The following is a 16,465-nucleotide window of genomic DNA, read 5'->3' as shown; positions in this document are numbered from 1 at the left end:
GTTTACTGTCATGGTGTAATAATTCTCAATTACAAGTGCCTTGACATGGTATTTCATACCTGTGTCACACTGGCTGCTTGCTGTTTGCACCTAGTTTACTGTGGATGGTGAACAAGTTTTATTGCCTGTGGATTAGTAATACATAAGGAGAAAGGAAGGATGTGACAGCAAGTGAAAAAGCGTGCTTGGAGTTCAGCATTTATTAATGACCTGTTTTGTTGGGTTTTTTAACTTGAACTGAGAGGGAGGAGAAGAGGGAGTGAGAGAACACAAAGGCTACAACAACTTCATAAGAATTCCTTCAGTGCTGTTTATTCACCTGTACATGAACACAATTTTGTGGTGGAGCTCTGTCAGGCCAGGAGAAAACATGGACATCTGGCCATGCAGGCCCCTTTTAGCCACATGCTGGTTTTTGGTCATGTAAAAGACTTTTCCATACCAAACATGCTGCCCTGCCCCCCTCCCTCCCTCCCTCCCCTGCCCCTACAACCCTCCTCAGCTGGGAAAGTTGGATGAGAGACAAAGATGGGAGCCTCTACCTTCAGTCTTTTACTACTGTATGACTGAGGGATTGTCAAACTATTCTCTTACCTTTCTGAGGTGTCAGTGCTAGCTCACAGTTTTTACTACACAGTGAAAGGGATGTTGAAAAAAAGGCCAACTTACCCTCCCTCCCCAGTCCCCTCCCAAAAACCAGTTTTATCTATGAACTCCAGGGCAAGGGGTGGGGAAACAGCAGCCCTATCTCTGCCTGCGAAGGCCATGCAGGCTGCTTTTGGCAAGTTACCCACTTCCACTTTCTAGAAAAGCTGGTTTTGTTCTTCAGAGGTGGGTGTCAGTGAATGTGGTGTGCTCTTTGGTGACAGTGCTGAAGCCTTTGATGACATTGACAAGATCTTCTTCATCTACGTACTTTAAGAAAGGGAAAAAAGAAGAATATCAGCCAAAGCTGTACCAGACTAAAGGTGATTTCTTCATTTCTCTTTCCTCCTACCCACTAAAACTGGTTCTAAAATAGATAAATAAGTGCATTTCTAATGTCTTACTTTTCCTCCCAGGATAAGATAAGAACCTAAAGCATTCAAGCACTTGAATCCAAGGCAATTAGGTTTTCACAATAAGCAGTAAGTTAAAAAAACCACAATCAATCCCTTAATTACTCTATATATCTGACGAATGGTCAATAATATAGTGTTTGTTACAGTGTACTGGGGAACTTGGAGCCATGAAAAGAAAAAATACATGTTTACATTTTTATTTTGTGTAACAACCTCCTCACGCATGATTTAGGTAAAATTTTGTTCTTCAAGCTTCCACTGCAGCCATTCACTAGATTGATTTTCAGGCTAGACAAGGGGTGAACCAAACTTGAAACCACCATTCCTAAGCTACTGTGTGTAATAAAAAGAACTGACTCAAAAACATTGCAGGAGGTTTTTTTGCAAGAGAGTAGCTGAGCAACACAGGAGCAGAGTCTTGTCTTGGGTTTGTTCAGGGCAATGTAAAACAATGCACTGATATGACTAACTAAAAATGAATAAAAGAAACACCATATTGTAACTAGCCCAGAAGCCCCATGCATTTTAGGCATGGACTTCCTCCAAAGTAAGTATTTCAAAAACCTAAAAAACCTCAAGTAAGTGTTTGAGATAGTGGCTATAAAAACAAAGAGCATTAAGTAATTAAACACCTTACCTAAACTATCAAAAAACCCATCTACAAAAAAACTCCTAAAAATAAAAAACCAACAAATAACAGTTGCCACCTCGACAGTGCACTGCCAACAGTACAAAATGGCTCAAAATGCCATAATCCCCATCCACAAAATAATCCATAAACTAAAAGCCAAAAAAATACTCAATAAAACCCCCTCACTCTTCAACAACCCCATTTAACATAGACAAATCTAAAAAACTAAAAATTAACTATAGACTATCATTCCTTAAATAAAGTAACTCCACCACTAAGCACTACCATACCACACATACTAAAAACTCCAATACAAACAATCCAAAACAACAAAGTAATATATCACTATTAACATCGCCAGGACATTTTTTAACATCCAACACATAATCAAAAAAAATAAAAAAACCTATACTAATTACGTTTTAATTATACTTACTCAATAATAAAAAAAAGCAATCAATAACCTTATTACTTAAAATCATGATCTCTCAAAACAAAAACCTTCATATATTTCTAATCCCTAAACTTTTAAAACATTTTAATGCCTTTTTTAATCCCTAAACTTATTCTCTTATCCAAAAATAACTAAAATTTTATCCCTAACACAGAATTTTTACAATAAAAAATATACAATACACCTAAAACTAACTACCCCAAAAATAAAAACGCAATCCCACCATCTACCTTAAACTAATCCAAACTATACAAAAAAAATTAAAACTCCCAAACATCTACATCAATAAGATCATTATATAAAAAATACAGCAACAAAAATATTTTAAAAATCATCCAAGTTTTCCAAAAAAACCAATTTCACCATCAAAAAATAAACATTTAAAAACTTCAAAAAATCAAGTTCCTAAAAATAAAAAACAAAATAAAAACCATCAAATTCCCACCAACATCATCATCAAACTCACATTTCCACCAACCAACAAAAACAACACACAAACTTTTCTAAACACTATAAACTTTTAAAAAATACTTATTCCTAAATACAATCAAATTATAAACCCTCTCTACCTAATCACCCACAAAAAAACTACTTTCCAATTAAACCCTAAAAAACAACAAACCTTTACCCAAATCAAACAAAAAAATCACTCATACAGTAACCCTTAACCCAATCAAATCAAAACCAAATATAAAAAACATGCTCTACTTTACAAACAAAACCCATAATCTAACCTGAAGCCTTTACCAAAAAATACCTAATAAAACTCAAAATCAACCAATAAAATTCCAAAACCAAAATTACAAAAAATGTAAAACCAACTACATTCCAAAAAAAAAAAAAAATTAACAACCTATAAAAAGATCCAGGCTACCTCAAAAATAATCAACATCAAAATACAACTCCTCCTAACATCCCAACTGCCAATACTAAAATAAATATTCAAAACAAAAATTCCCTCTACCCACCATATCACCAATACCACATAAAACAAATAAATTACACTCATCACACAACACACCCATATTAAAAAATCTAAATCACTCTAAACTTTTAAAAATAATTACAAGTTAACCTTAATATAAAAACTTTAATCTCATAAACAAAAAAACTGAAAAAGAAATAACACAAAAGTGTTATTAAACTATTAAACTATTTTAGTTTTAGTTTTAAAACTAAAAAACTCCACCATCCAACCGACCACCAACAAAAAAATTACTTTACACTCTTTTTACTAAAAGAACGTAAATAATTCCTATCACATTATAAAAATAATGGATTCTTATTGACATAATAATTCTTATCACGTTATAAAAATAAAATTAATAATTCTAATCACATTATAAAAATAAAACAAAAATTGAAACCAAGCATGTAAAACTCCACATAAGAACTTGCAACAGCTACTAAAAAAAACAAATCAACCAACTTACTAAACTCAAAAACTTTCAACTAAGCCTAAATATTATCAAAAAACTCCAAAACATTACCTCTACACTAACTCATAAGTAATAACCAATACTCTATAAAAATAACTGAAGAAACCCTAATTGACATTAAAAAAACCCAATTTAAACTACTAAAAACCAAAAAAAATCACTACCGAAATAAAAAAACTATCTTTAAAAATCCACCATAAAAAGACCCATATTCCCCAAAAATCAAACTAATAAAAAACACCAAAACAACAAATAAACTACAAAAAAATCAAAAACTTAAATTAACAACACAAATAATTATTCTTAACTCAATAAACCCATAATACCTCAAATCCTAAAAAAATACCACCTATAAATAAATAGAAACCCAAAAAATAAATTTAATCATAAACAATATTTCTCAAATTATCTATAACTATAAAACATACAGTACCATCAAACAAACCAAACAAATAAAACCCCTGTAATATAAACAATAATCCAAATATAAATATAAAAAACCTAACAAATTAACTACATCACACTACCCCAAACACTCCATAATAAACACTATATACTAACAATAATAAAAACCACCACAAAAACACTAAAGACCTACCCTATACCTCACATTGCAACCCATAACACTATCCTAAACCATAACAATAAGTAATTTAAAAATATAATACCCCTAAAAAAATTATATTAAACAACAAAACTGATTTCAAAAACAGTCTTATCAACACCTAAACTAAAAACCATAACATTAAATTAATATACCATATCCCCTACCATATACCAACTACAAACAAAATTTAAAAAATACATTAAACTGTTAAAAACCATCTAAAAAACATTAAATAAAAATAATTTAAAAATATTAACAAAAACCACCTAATTAACACCCAAAATTCCACCAACAAAACAAACCCTACCCAATCTAAATCCCTATGTACAATAAACAAAACCGAAATCCAATAACACATATAAAAATTTATTAAAAAAAAGTTTAAATCAATTCTACCTCAAATACAAACAGACCCATTAATAAAATTATCATTACTCAAAAACCAAATTACACATTATACCTAATACAAAAAAATAAAACTACACCATATATATCCAAAAAAAATCTAATTATTAAACAAAAACTATATATAAATATCACTGTTTACTAAATATGACTACCATTATCTATCTATATATTCTGTATGGTATATATAATATATATTTATAAAATTTTCAATATATTTTTTAATAACTAACAGTATAAAAATAAAAAAATATTCTAAAATAAGTTTATAATAGTAAATTACATCCCATTCATGTATTTAACCCAAAAATAAATTTTACACCTTTTAAACTAATTCTAAAAACAAAAAAAACCCCAAAAATACCCCACACAATTTATTTTCAAAAACTGCACTCACTCCTCCACATTCCAACTCCTAAATTATATTATCTACAGCACAAAAAACAAAACAAAACTCTCCTTTACTTTTAACTACTTTTTAACTAAGTAAACAAAAAAAATTCCTAAACTATAATTTTTTCCTTTTCTTAAAACTATTTAAACCTACTCTCAACTAAACACCCAAAAAACAACTCACCCAACTAAACCTAAACCACATTTCCAAAACAAAAAAACTGATAAAAAACTAAATAAACCAAACTACAAACCATAAAAAACTTTCAAAATTTATCATCTCTTTTAAAGCGACAAAAAAAAGAATTATTATTATTCTTCATTTTTTATACTAATAAATACTTTTTCTATTTAATAAACAATTTTTCCACTTTTCTCCAAAATATCTTTTCCCAAACTAATTTAAAAAAACAAAAACTTAAATCTACTTTCTAAAAAATCCCCTTTAAATTTTTTCACTCAAATTTCCCCTAAACCAAAACAAATACATTTTTTGTATTTGTTTTGTACACATGTCTAATGTGAGGTTGATAGACAGAAGAGCTGCTGACTTGATAAAGCAGCTGAGCTGATGCTGTGAGGGTTGTCTGCCACCAAAAAGAAGTAAAAATTTTTGTTGTCTGGCTTCTGCCACTCCTGAAACTCACTGGAGTATTTTTAAACTCATTCTAATGTGCACATGGGGGGTTTTGCAACCTCAACTAAGTCATGGTGTCAGCCCGAGGTAAGTGGCTGGAGCAAGAGCTCCCTCTGAGCAGCAGGAGCTGTTCTTTTGGCTAATGGGAGCACAGAAAGGGGCACCCTGGTGAGTTGTTATTCCCCAGGGAATTAAATCACAAGGATTTGATAGCTCTGAGAAAATGGGAAGGCTGACTCATGATAACACTGGATTGGGAAGTCCATGAGCTGCAGAGTGCAGGCTGGAAGTTAAACTGTCCCTAGAGGGGTTTTGCTTAGAGTTATCACTACCTTGTTGGCCTCCTTGGTCCTGCTGTTGGGCTCTAAGTGGGTTGACAGTGATGGAACCAACACCCCTATTCTGTGGTAAGCCCATATGTTCCAGCCCTTCCAGGTGTTTGGTGAACTGAAGGTGAAAGTCTGAGGAAGCTACTTAGATGTATGTGTCAGACTATCGTCCAGTTCATTTGCATTTTGGACAAGACCCACTCCCTAACTTGCACTCACTAACCATCTAACTCTGTTACTACCTAATAGGCCCTTCACCCCCATTCTGGGTTCTTTTTAGGAACCCTAATTTTCATATTTTTAGGAAGGAAATTCATGCCTTACTGATCACTGAAGCCCTTCTCATGCATTTGGTCAGGGAAGGTTGGAAGTTAAAAAGCCTGTTTCCTGGTGACAAGGAGGAAGGGAGGTCATCACTGTCCTTGGCTTGAAAATCATGCCTTGTATCTGTGTGTTCAAATCCCTGTTGATGACACTGTCTAGTTCTGTCCTGTATTAAAAGAGAAATACTTTGCCTGCCCCCCTAACCTTATTCTAGTCCCATGTGGTCAGAATTTGAATTAATTTGTCACACATGCCAGGAGATCTGAGCATTTACAAAATTTCTGCATTGCGACTGAGCAGAGGACAGAGAGCAGATCTCATCAGCACCTGAGTCCCAGTTAATAGAACCGGAGTCAATAGAACACAACCTCCTGCCTCTGGCTCTAAATGTGCGAAGGATGCCAAGACATACCACCTCAGACATGAACATTTGCTGAATTGATGGAAAGAAAAAAACCACCAAATTGAAGGGAATTCTTAAGGGTACATTTCCTTGATAACCATAGAGTTAATAGTTCAATGGAAACCTTAAAGAGATGCACATGGATCACTTGTATCCAGTAAGAGCAGTGTGTGATCACCTGCAACTCTAGAAGAAAACAGTAGACTTGAAGAATTTTGAGGATCTAAGCTATGGCCATGTCCTTCGAGGCCTTTTGGCTGCATCTCCAGGAAGTCATGACATTTAGACTGTCTCATGATTCCAACAGAACAGACAAATCTCTAGCAGGTGACACGCAGCAGCATCCCAGGGGAGCAGGAGCCCTTACCAAGCCACGGCCAGTAGAGCGATGGTTGTGAAGGATGGCATCCCAAGGTGAGTCATCAAAAGTCTTCTTGTCGTAGAGGTTGAGCAGCTGGCTGACACTGCGATGGAGAGAGGCGGGGGAGTACGTGCGGCTCAGCTGGCCCTGACTCGGCCTCCTCCCCCCGGCTCCCAGACGGAAACTGCGGTTGCTCGTGGGAGAACCAGCCCCTGGGATTTTTGTATCTGCCAGTCCCTGTGAGGTAGACACAAATTAATAAATAAAAAAAAAATAAACTGCGTGGTTTTAAATAATTTAGCTGAACAAAATGAAAGCAGGAGTGGAAGAGAACAGAGAAAACCATGCCTCAAAATCATGCAGCTATAAACAGAAGAAAAAAAGCCCAGACCTTTCCCTACTGTAGAACAATCATATAATTAAAAACAAACAAAAAGCCACCAATACTAAACCAGAATTTTCCCCATTTTTTCTCTTTTCTTCTTCCTAAGTTTTTTTTGAAGTACCAACAAGCAGAAGTCCCAAGATTTTTGTGATAGTCTAGACTTGCACAGCAAGAGGATGTTTGCAGATCTTTTCATCACCAGGGGAAAAATCATCACCCACCAGGAGAAACATGCAGTGTCAGATGCCTATGTGCATGCCTGGGTCATCTGACACACCACACGTCTGGCCACTCTGCAAGCTGAGGACTCTACCTCAAAGTGCATCGTGTATCTTTTGAGAGTGACGCTGCTTGATGAATCGGACGTGTCAGCAATAGTTTCAAACTGAGATTAAAGAGAGGGAGGAAAAGCATTAGGGCAGGGCAAGCTGCAGTGTAGAGGTACCTGACAGAGGATGTGAATTAGCTGCAGCTCTGTGAGGGAGAACAGTACAGCAGGATGTGGGGGAGTAGGGGAACTGGCAAAGACCAGACACTGTTTAATTTTTAAGTGGTCAAAGTACTGTGTGAGCAGCCAGCACTGCTTGCCATGACCTCACTAACAATTGTAAAACAAGCAATTTTGCCGCTCCATGGTAGCTCTGTCCTAACTTCTCAGATCAGTCCTTCAACTGCTGCACTAAAAATCTTCCTTTCTATTAAGTCCATGAGCTGTTGGAAGAAGAAAAAGAAAAAAAAAGTTTAAAAAAAAAAAGAAAAGAAAAGAAAGAGCAGGAACATGAGAAGGAATTGTGCAGGCATGCCAACAGCAAAGACATTTTAAAGTCAAGAGGAATAAAACAAGATGACAGACTGTAGAGGAAAAGGAATCAAAACCATGAGACAAAAAAAAAAAAAGTTTCTTATGCTCTTAGCCTTTGCCAGGAGAAGGGGCACACTGGAAATCCCATTGTTTCCAAGAGCTTCTTGGTTGAGGCACAGATGCAGTGTCTTGGCACCGAGACAAGAAGGAACAGAATGCGTGAAGGATGCAGGAGTCACTATGCTGCTTGATGGTGCTCACAGGAAAAAGAAGCTGAGAAGTGACAAGAAGAATCATCTCATGGCCTGTGCCTGGAAGAAGCATCAAAATGGAAGGCATGGCTGCTCCCATTCTCAATCCCATAACAACTGCCATGTTCCTTTTATTTTGCTTTTTCAAGGGGTAGGATAGCGCTACTACTCTGCTACATGATGGAACATGTTTTTTATGTGTTCTTTTTCAGAGTTATAACTTCTCAGGATAAAAAGAGCCTTCCTCTTTATCACTTCCCAGTAGCCCTCCTCCCACCACTCTGATGCCCCCACTGTGGGTCCATGTGCAAAAACGCACTCGTGCATTTTGTGAAGTTCTCTAGCTTTTTCCCTGATTACTCTCGCTCTACTCCAAACCTTCCTGGCATGCTTGTCCTAGAGCAGTCCAGCTGGGTGGTAGATGGATACTGGCAAGAAATAAAGCCTCTCCCTAAGTCTTGTTCTTTGCAGGCATATCTCCTGGATACCTGACAAAGACTGTCAGATTGATCCTGGTTAGCCATCCACAGCAGGCAGCTGGGAACACATGAAAGGTTCCCCTGAAAAGCACATTTTATCATCTACCTTCTCACAGCATGCCAAAGACTTCTCAGCTCTACTGCAGATGTCAGCTAACATGAGGTGACAGCAATGGCTTTGCATTTCCTGTGACTCCAGATTCAAAGTTTGTCTTAGGCATCAGAAGCATTTCAGGGCCTGCAGACCAGGTGTCCCAGAGCTCTGTTTGGACTAAGCTCTTGTAACCCTGCTTGGTGTGCCCACACAGATATGGCTCCTATGGGACCAGACAGTCCTTTCCCTACACTAAACAGCCTCCACTTGGTAACCAAATGTGCAACAAACTGTTGGAAGGAGGAAGAAAAAGTTTGTGTGTGTGTTTGATAGGGCAGGTATCATGGATATAAACTGGCTGCATTTTTCCAAACATACCGGATGGGTTTCACCTGATGAATATACACTCATTGGTGATGTTCTTTTCTGGAGTGGAACTAAAGGAGGCCTGTCTCGTGCATAAGGTTGCTTGTGGACCTTCCTCTGAAGAATTAAGGAGAGAAGAATAGCCAAGAGGATCAAACCTAGAACTACCATCAGCACTGCAAACCACAACTCGTTGTAGAATTTTGCACGTTTGGATTCTGCTTTGTCCTTCTCTCCAGGTGTTGTCAAGATCAGACCTGTAAAAAGAGGGATTAGGGGAGAAAGGGACAGTTATTTCAAGAAGCATTTAACAATATGCCATCCCTTTCCTCACTAATAAATTAGGCAGAAATTTAAGTAATTTTGTCGTCATGTGCTTATTTGCACTTATGTTCAAGGTGGCATAATGGTTCAATATGCTAGCGGGCTGCAATAAAAAACTTACTACCCTCCAGAGACCCTGCTTAAAGCTCTGGCATTGCTGCCTAGGCTGGAAATCACCACTGCATCAGCAGCTCTTCCGAAAGGAGGTAGTGGTGGTGGAATGTGAGGAAAAAAGGGTTCTCCAAGTAACCTTGAAGAGTGGAAATTACTACAGTAATTTCAGAGTGGTACAGATAGAGGACATTCTCTCCAGAACAACTGTGCAGTTACAGGCCTGTGCAGTTAACAAAAGAGAAGGAGGAAGGCTTTAATACATTAATACAAAAGCAAGCAACATGAAACATTTTACTATTTCTCTCCCCCAGCTGCTAGAAAACAAACCAGTCACGTGGTTGGCTTTGCTTATGCACAACAAAAGTGTAAGAAATCTCAGTGACAGTATTTCCTGGTTATTTGGAATCCTACATGTACAACCAAACTCTTGGCCAAGGAATTTTCAGCACCTTTGCTTGCAAGCCTCCTCTTCAAGTTGCCCACAGTGCCATTCAGGTTTTCAACAGACTCTGGGTAAAAGCAGCAATCAAAAGAACAAAGGGGCACAGTGTGGAAGGTGATGGATGTAGAGCAACTGGGAACATTTTATAATGCCTTTAAGGCAGCCTTGCCCGAAAGTCTGCAGGATAATGGAGTGAAAGCATGAAAAGGGATATAAGGGAAATGCGGAGTAAAGACTAATTGCGAATATAAGGCAGATTTATTTTAAAAGGCTGAACAAGATGCCACATAAAAAGGAACTTAATTAAACGAGTTAATTGATTCAGTTAGAAATAGCTCAAACAAGGAACTTAGCAGAAAAAAGCACAGTATTTTGGAGCAATATACTTAGGTAAAAATAAAAGAAAGAATATTACATGTCTGAGGAGAAGATCTGAAGATAATCATGAGAATTGTCCAACTCCTGGAAGTGTTCAAGGCCAGGCAGAATGGGGCTTTGAGCACCCTGGTCCTAGTGGAAGTTGTACTGCATGGCAGGGAGCTGGAAGTTGCAACCCAACCATTTTATGATTCTATGATGGTTGGACTCAATGATCTTAAAGGTCCTTTGCAACCTAAAGGACTCAATAATTCTGTGATATAAAGAACAGAAATCCATATATGGCAAAAAAGCACATTACCTACATACCTCATAAACAAGGCACTAAGGAAACTCCTGCAGTGAGATGCCATCCTGCCTGGCATGCACTAATACCAAATTTCAAGCACAAACACATCAAATGAACAGGTGCTAGGTAATTTCTTCATGTATTTACCAACTCCCTCTCCAGCGTTGTACTTGATGACTGGTGTCATGGCACTCCCTTCATCAGTGATGCAGGTCACTTGAAACAAAAAGGCTGAGCAAAAAAAATTTAGAAAATACTATCAGCAGCAGAAATAAAAATTATTTAGGTGTTGCTTTTCACCATTATTTACCAGCAAACCTTCATGTCTAAAAAAAAAAAGGCAGGAATAGCACACAACCCATCATAATCCACCTGAGTCCCATATCAGAGCTTCACAATTCTTTACACATCGGTATTGAAATTCTAAACTATGAATCATGGCAGATCATAAGCAATCATCATTACGATGCTTCTACAAATTATGTTCTTCTTTCACTACTCAATTCTTCCTTGTCCAATATTTGTGGCAACTTTCAATTTTTTCATCACTTTGCCCTAAATCCCTCATACTTCATTCATGGCTAAAACAAACATATTAAGAACATTTGAATAAAAACAAATAAAGCATTAGCATCATTGCAGTAATCAGAAAGACAAAAAATAAATTACAAAATTCTTTGACATACAACATTCCAATGTCATCAAAACAGAAAAACAGAAAACATTTTTCTTGCTGCTTTTTCTTCCCCTTTTTTTCCTCTGTTGATAATTTCCTTTTATTTTAAAGACTGAAAATTTCTAGAATGAAACTGTATTTCAAAACATGGCTGGTTCCAAGAGCTACTGACTTAATTTGTTTGATTCAAATGAAAATTCAAGCTCCAGTCTTTCCTGAAACTGAAGACTTCTATATATTTCCCTGACTGTAGCCCTGAAGGATGGAATTGCAACACAGCTTCAGGATTTGGGAAAACTTGACCATCACTGTGAATCAAAACAGTCTCACCCAGTCAGGTATAATGTTTAAGAGAAAGCTTAGCTCTATGGATTTTTTTTCAAGGATTTGCTTAGATACTTTTTGGTGTGGCTGTACGCTCCTTTGGTCTTAGCTTGGGATTGAAATGGAGAATTTTTTTTTAAAGTTTGTTGCAGTGTGTTTTTGATTGTCATGCAGTAGTCAGTTTTATAATCCTTCCTATTTTGTATTGTTTTAGTATATTTTATTCCTAATGGATTGTTCCTTTACCTCCTGTGTTGTTGGTTTTTGCCCTAGTTGTCCCTCTCCCCAAAGACCGGCCCTTTTGTTCCCTGTTCCTCCTCCCATTGAATGTGAATCCCTCCCCAAGCCTGCCCCTTTCTCTAGAAACTTCCCTACCAATTTTGTATCCTTTGAAACCCCATTGGTTTGTTTAAGCTATTCTCCTCCCCTGTAGTCCCATATTGGTTTAAACATTGTATTCCCCACCTTGTGTTCCACCTCCAGTTCCTCCCAGTTGGTTGAAGATTGTATCCTCCCCTGGGTCCTCGCCCCATTTATAAGTTGATGTATGCATTTGAGTCAGTGTCTTTCTGTCCCTGACCCTCAGGGGAATAAACTCCTTTGGAAAACATACAGAAGACCTCTCCCTGTTCCTTGTCCCTGTCCTTGGCACAGTCCTATCCCCAATGCAGTCCACCCGTGCCCTAGAGCAGCTATGCCCTAAAGCTGCTCCCTGGATTCGACAGCTTTCTGGGGACGGCCCACTCTCGCTGTTGGGAGCTAGTCAGGCTGAAGAAATCAGGCAACACAGCAAAAGTTCAGCACACAATACTATTAATTTCGCTTAACACACTCTCCCAGAGAGGAAGCTGTGGGAAACTGACTTTTGTCAGATGTCCTTGGCAAGTAGAGCTCGGTGTCGAAGCCGCTGTAGATGCGCTGCCCGCTCTCTGTCAGCGCGTACTCCTTCAGGCGCCCGTTCAGCACGAAGGTGCGGCTCCAGTCAATGTGGATGACGGATAAATTGCTGACCACGGAGAATGGAGCCATGTACCGAGGTGCTGCAGAACAAGGAAAAAGAGCTCAATTCTGTGAATTTCTAGCCAGTAGGCTAGAAGTGATTTGGTGAGTTATACAGCCAAGAGAAAGAGATTCTCCAGAATACAAGCTCTCTGCCACATGCACTCCCCCTTTTCTCTCATAGCCATGTGTATGATTAGGGAAGATACAAGGAGAACAGAAAAAGCTGCTGTAGCATGCCAGCCTCTGCACTGAGAAAGCAGAGATATATCCTGAAATCAAATATTGAACTCCCTCCCTTTGCTTTTATGTATGTGGTACTGACACTAAAACCCTACAAATTAAGTTCCAGCTTAAGGCAGAGGACAGGGAGACACAGGAGGTTGTGAAAGCCTCATTGCAGCAGGCTGGGCTGTGGGAGCTGCTATGACGAGGGTTCTTTTGCAAGCCCCAAGAAATTGCTGAGATCATCTTAAACACATGCGCATACATGAAAACATGGGGTTTCAGAAAAATGAGAACAGATGGCAGGCAGACAGAAAAGAAACCCAGAACTCACTTCAGGGAGGAAGAGTTCATCAGTTGGGCTCAACAGCTTGCTGACAAAAAACTTCATTTAAGTTTGAGGTGGTCCTTTCTTGTGGTGCTGCCATTAAGCCATCTGCCCCGTATTTGCTGTTTTGCTCACAAGAAAGCTGCTTGTCCAGCTGCACTTTGCTGCTAATTGCCCACTGTCACTAAAGCAAGCCTTCGAGGCAAGAGGAAGCAGTCAGAGAGACTCAAGGAAAGAGGGACTCTGTAAGCCTGGTGTGAAGAGGTCAGCAAGGCAAGAAAAGCAAGACTGAAAGAAGAGGACTTTGGACCTAGTGGGTGGGGGATTAAAAATTGCTTTCAAATCCTTTTGTTCTATGTGTCTCACCAGTTCCTTATGAATTTTCCCCATTTAAAAGTTCATAATCATTTTCCAGCCTTTTAACTTGCAATTTAATAAAATACAGCTTTGGACATAAGGGATCTTTCTTTTATTTGTTTGGTTTTTGGTTGGCTGGTTGTCTTTCTGTGTTTTTTTTTTTTCCTTTGCATTTGGTGCGGGGTTTTCTTTTCAGTGGTAACATTAAAAAAATCTGGGCCTGTTCTACCTGAAATTTTCAGCTGAGGATGTATCAGATTACAGATTTTGAGTAATTACTTGGCAGAACTATCAAATGATGCAAAAGGGATTTTTAGAAAGGTGATTCTGAAATCCTGACACGAGATAAAAAGTGAACATCGTCTTTGCCCTGACCTGACAGACTGAGATGAAATGCCCATCTCATCTGTTATGGAATGACTCTGGCTACAGCACTATAGATCTTTTTAATAAAAGCTGATGTTAGACTACTACAAATTCAGTTTTGATGGCAAAATCTATTCTGCCTGTAGGCACAGGTCCTGCATGTTTAATTTCCATGCATACCACCACATGGCCTTAAAGCAGCGCCTGCAGTGGTTGAACAGCAACAAATTCTTACTTCAGTGTTCACAAGCATCCAGATGGTATCCAAGGAAAACTTTCATGAATCCTAGCAGAAGTGTGGCATGAATTAGGACAATAAGATTGTTCCTGAAAACAATCACCAGGTCTCTTTCAAGATCTCCACTTTTCCAAGGGCTTATTTATGGTAGTATATTTATTACTACACATCAGCCTTCTGGTAATACTTAGAACATTTTATGTTCTGCAGCTTTGCTGCCCATTTTCAGTAAAATAAAAGGTTTCCAGGCTCCCAAGATAGAGGATGTGACATCAGATGATGAGCAAAGAAATATTTTTGAAGGAATGAGCAGTTAAGCCCCAGAGAAGAATTTCAATGAATGTTCAGCAGAGACGCAGTGACCAGGGACAGGGAAGAAGAGGTTTCTGGGGATGTCCTCTCTCCCAGAGGTGAGGAAGTAATTTGGCCCTCAGAAACAGGCATGACTGGTCAGTGGTGCATTTCTCATACTCACGCTCCTTTTCCGTAGTGAATCCGATCCATTCGGAGGCGCTACTGCCAACAGAGTTGTAGGACACAACTCGCAGGTTGTAAGTTGTGTAAGGCTCCAGGTTGGACACGTTGGCACTCTGTCCTTTCCCTGTGTATTTCACCTCAGTTGGGCCAGGACTGCAAGCCTTCACTGCTGGCTGTAGGTTCAGAGGACACGCCATGTACACGTGGAGCTCGTAGCTGAGAACAAAGTTGAGATTGTGATGAAGGAAGGGCCCTAAATAACATAAAAGCCAATCCCACATTTTGTCCTAACTGCTGTCTGTCTGGCTAGTGGAGAAGAAAATAGACCTGATCCCAGTTTTTCTCTTGGAGATTTTGGTCCTAACTGTGAGATAACTGGGCAATTGTGGTGGTAAATCACACTCACTGTTTATGCCTGTTACCTTGCTGCCCTCTTCTGCAAGTCAAGATTTTTGCCTAAGTAACTCCAGATTGCTGCTCTCTCATCACTGCCAGTTGAACTCACAACTATTTCATTACTCAACCACAGCTGTCCGACAACCACCTCCACTCACAACAGCTCATCCTTTCCACCTTTTTCCTCCCCGGTATCCTGCTCAGGAGAAAAGCAATCACGGTATGAAAAAACTTCCCAGAAAGTGTTCAGGCTACAGGGAATGTCACCACCAGCATGACAAGGAAGGAGTGTGACTGCCACAACTGTTCAGTGCCCTCAGCCATGGAATTCCAGCTCACATTGTTCTGGCACTAGCTCCAGCCAAGGTGGTGTGCAGGTTCAGCTGGGTGGCAGCTCCTACCTGGTGACGATGCCGTTGGGTGACTGAGGGGCGCTCCACTGGAAAGAGGCATTCCTGGAGGTCACGGTGCGGATCTGCGGCGGAGGCTGCTCCGAGGGCGGAGCCGGCTGCGTGGTGAACTCAGCCATGGGTCCTTTGCTGCAGCAATTGAAACAGGTGCAGGCCTCCACACCAATGGAGTACGTGGTGAAAGGTTTTAGCCCATGTATTGTCTGCTGGGTGGCAGTCCCTTCTGACAGCTGTGAAAATGAAGAGGGAACTTGTCACAGCTTCAAGCACCACAAGTACTAAATAAGAGTTATGGAGGTCAATTAACCCCAGAAGAAGACAGGCAGAAGATTCTGTATCTTCTTTAAGTCTGACACTAATGCAGCTGTTGTGTAATGGGAACTCCGTGTTTTTCTCCCATTATGAAGTTAAAGGACGCTCTTCAAAGGAAAAGACCACGCCATCAGTGGCCTCATGATATCTTTAGCTGAGCTGTGACCACTGTATGTCAACTGCAAATGTCATTCTCAGCAACAGAGAAGCTGAAAGCCATTAAAGGAAGACTCTGGGATAACTGGTACTGAAGCAGAAAATAAATTAATGTGGAAAATAGTTACATGATAAATGTGCTAGCAAATAATAATGCATATCTCAAAAGCTTCCTCAGTATGGATGCAAGAAACAGTGCTGGGCAGCGTGACACCAATGTGTCTGGTGGGTCA

General features: G+C 39.0%; 1 protein-coding gene across 9 annotated transcripts in view; it reads right to left on the bottom strand.

Moving 5' to 3' along the window:
- Positions 1–290: 290 nt before the first annotated feature.
- The window catches only part of USH2A (usherin), a 373,983-nt gene continuing 357,808 nt past the window's right edge, over positions 291–16,465 (bottom strand). For 4 of the 9 annotated variants that reach the window (XM_071426043.1, XM_071426050.1, XM_071426100.1 and 1 more), the window contains 8 exons: positions 15,756–15,994; positions 14,957–15,174; positions 12,832–13,008; positions 11,116–11,199; positions 9,434–9,678; positions 7,743–7,814; positions 7,051–7,281; positions 291–915 (listed from right to left, as the gene is read on the bottom strand). In XM_071426043.1, coding sequence (XP_071282144.1) covers positions 826–915; positions 7,051–7,281; positions 7,743–7,814; positions 9,434–9,678; positions 11,116–11,199; positions 12,832–13,008; positions 14,957–15,174; positions 15,756–15,994 — 1,356 coding nt within the window. In that variant the 3' untranslated portion in view covers positions 291–825. Of the gene's footprint in view, positions 916–7,050; positions 8,543–9,433; positions 9,679–11,115; positions 11,200–12,831; positions 13,009–13,529; positions 13,716–14,956; positions 15,175–15,755; positions 15,995–16,465 lie in introns of those variants that run through there. The other 5 variants (XM_071426058.1, XM_071426066.1, XM_071426074.1 and 2 more) reach the window with 5 other exon arrangements.

This window comes from Agelaius tricolor, unplaced genomic scaffold (assembly GCF_023055355.1).
Source record: "Agelaius tricolor isolate 1412-34295 unplaced genomic scaffold, bAgeTri1.0.p SCAF_1, whole genome shotgun sequence".
Taxonomy (NCBI): Eukaryota; Metazoa; Chordata; class Aves; order Passeriformes; family Icteridae; genus Agelaius; species Agelaius tricolor.
Note: the sequence above shows the minus strand (reverse complement) of the source record. Positions and strands in the feature narration are given on the sequence as shown.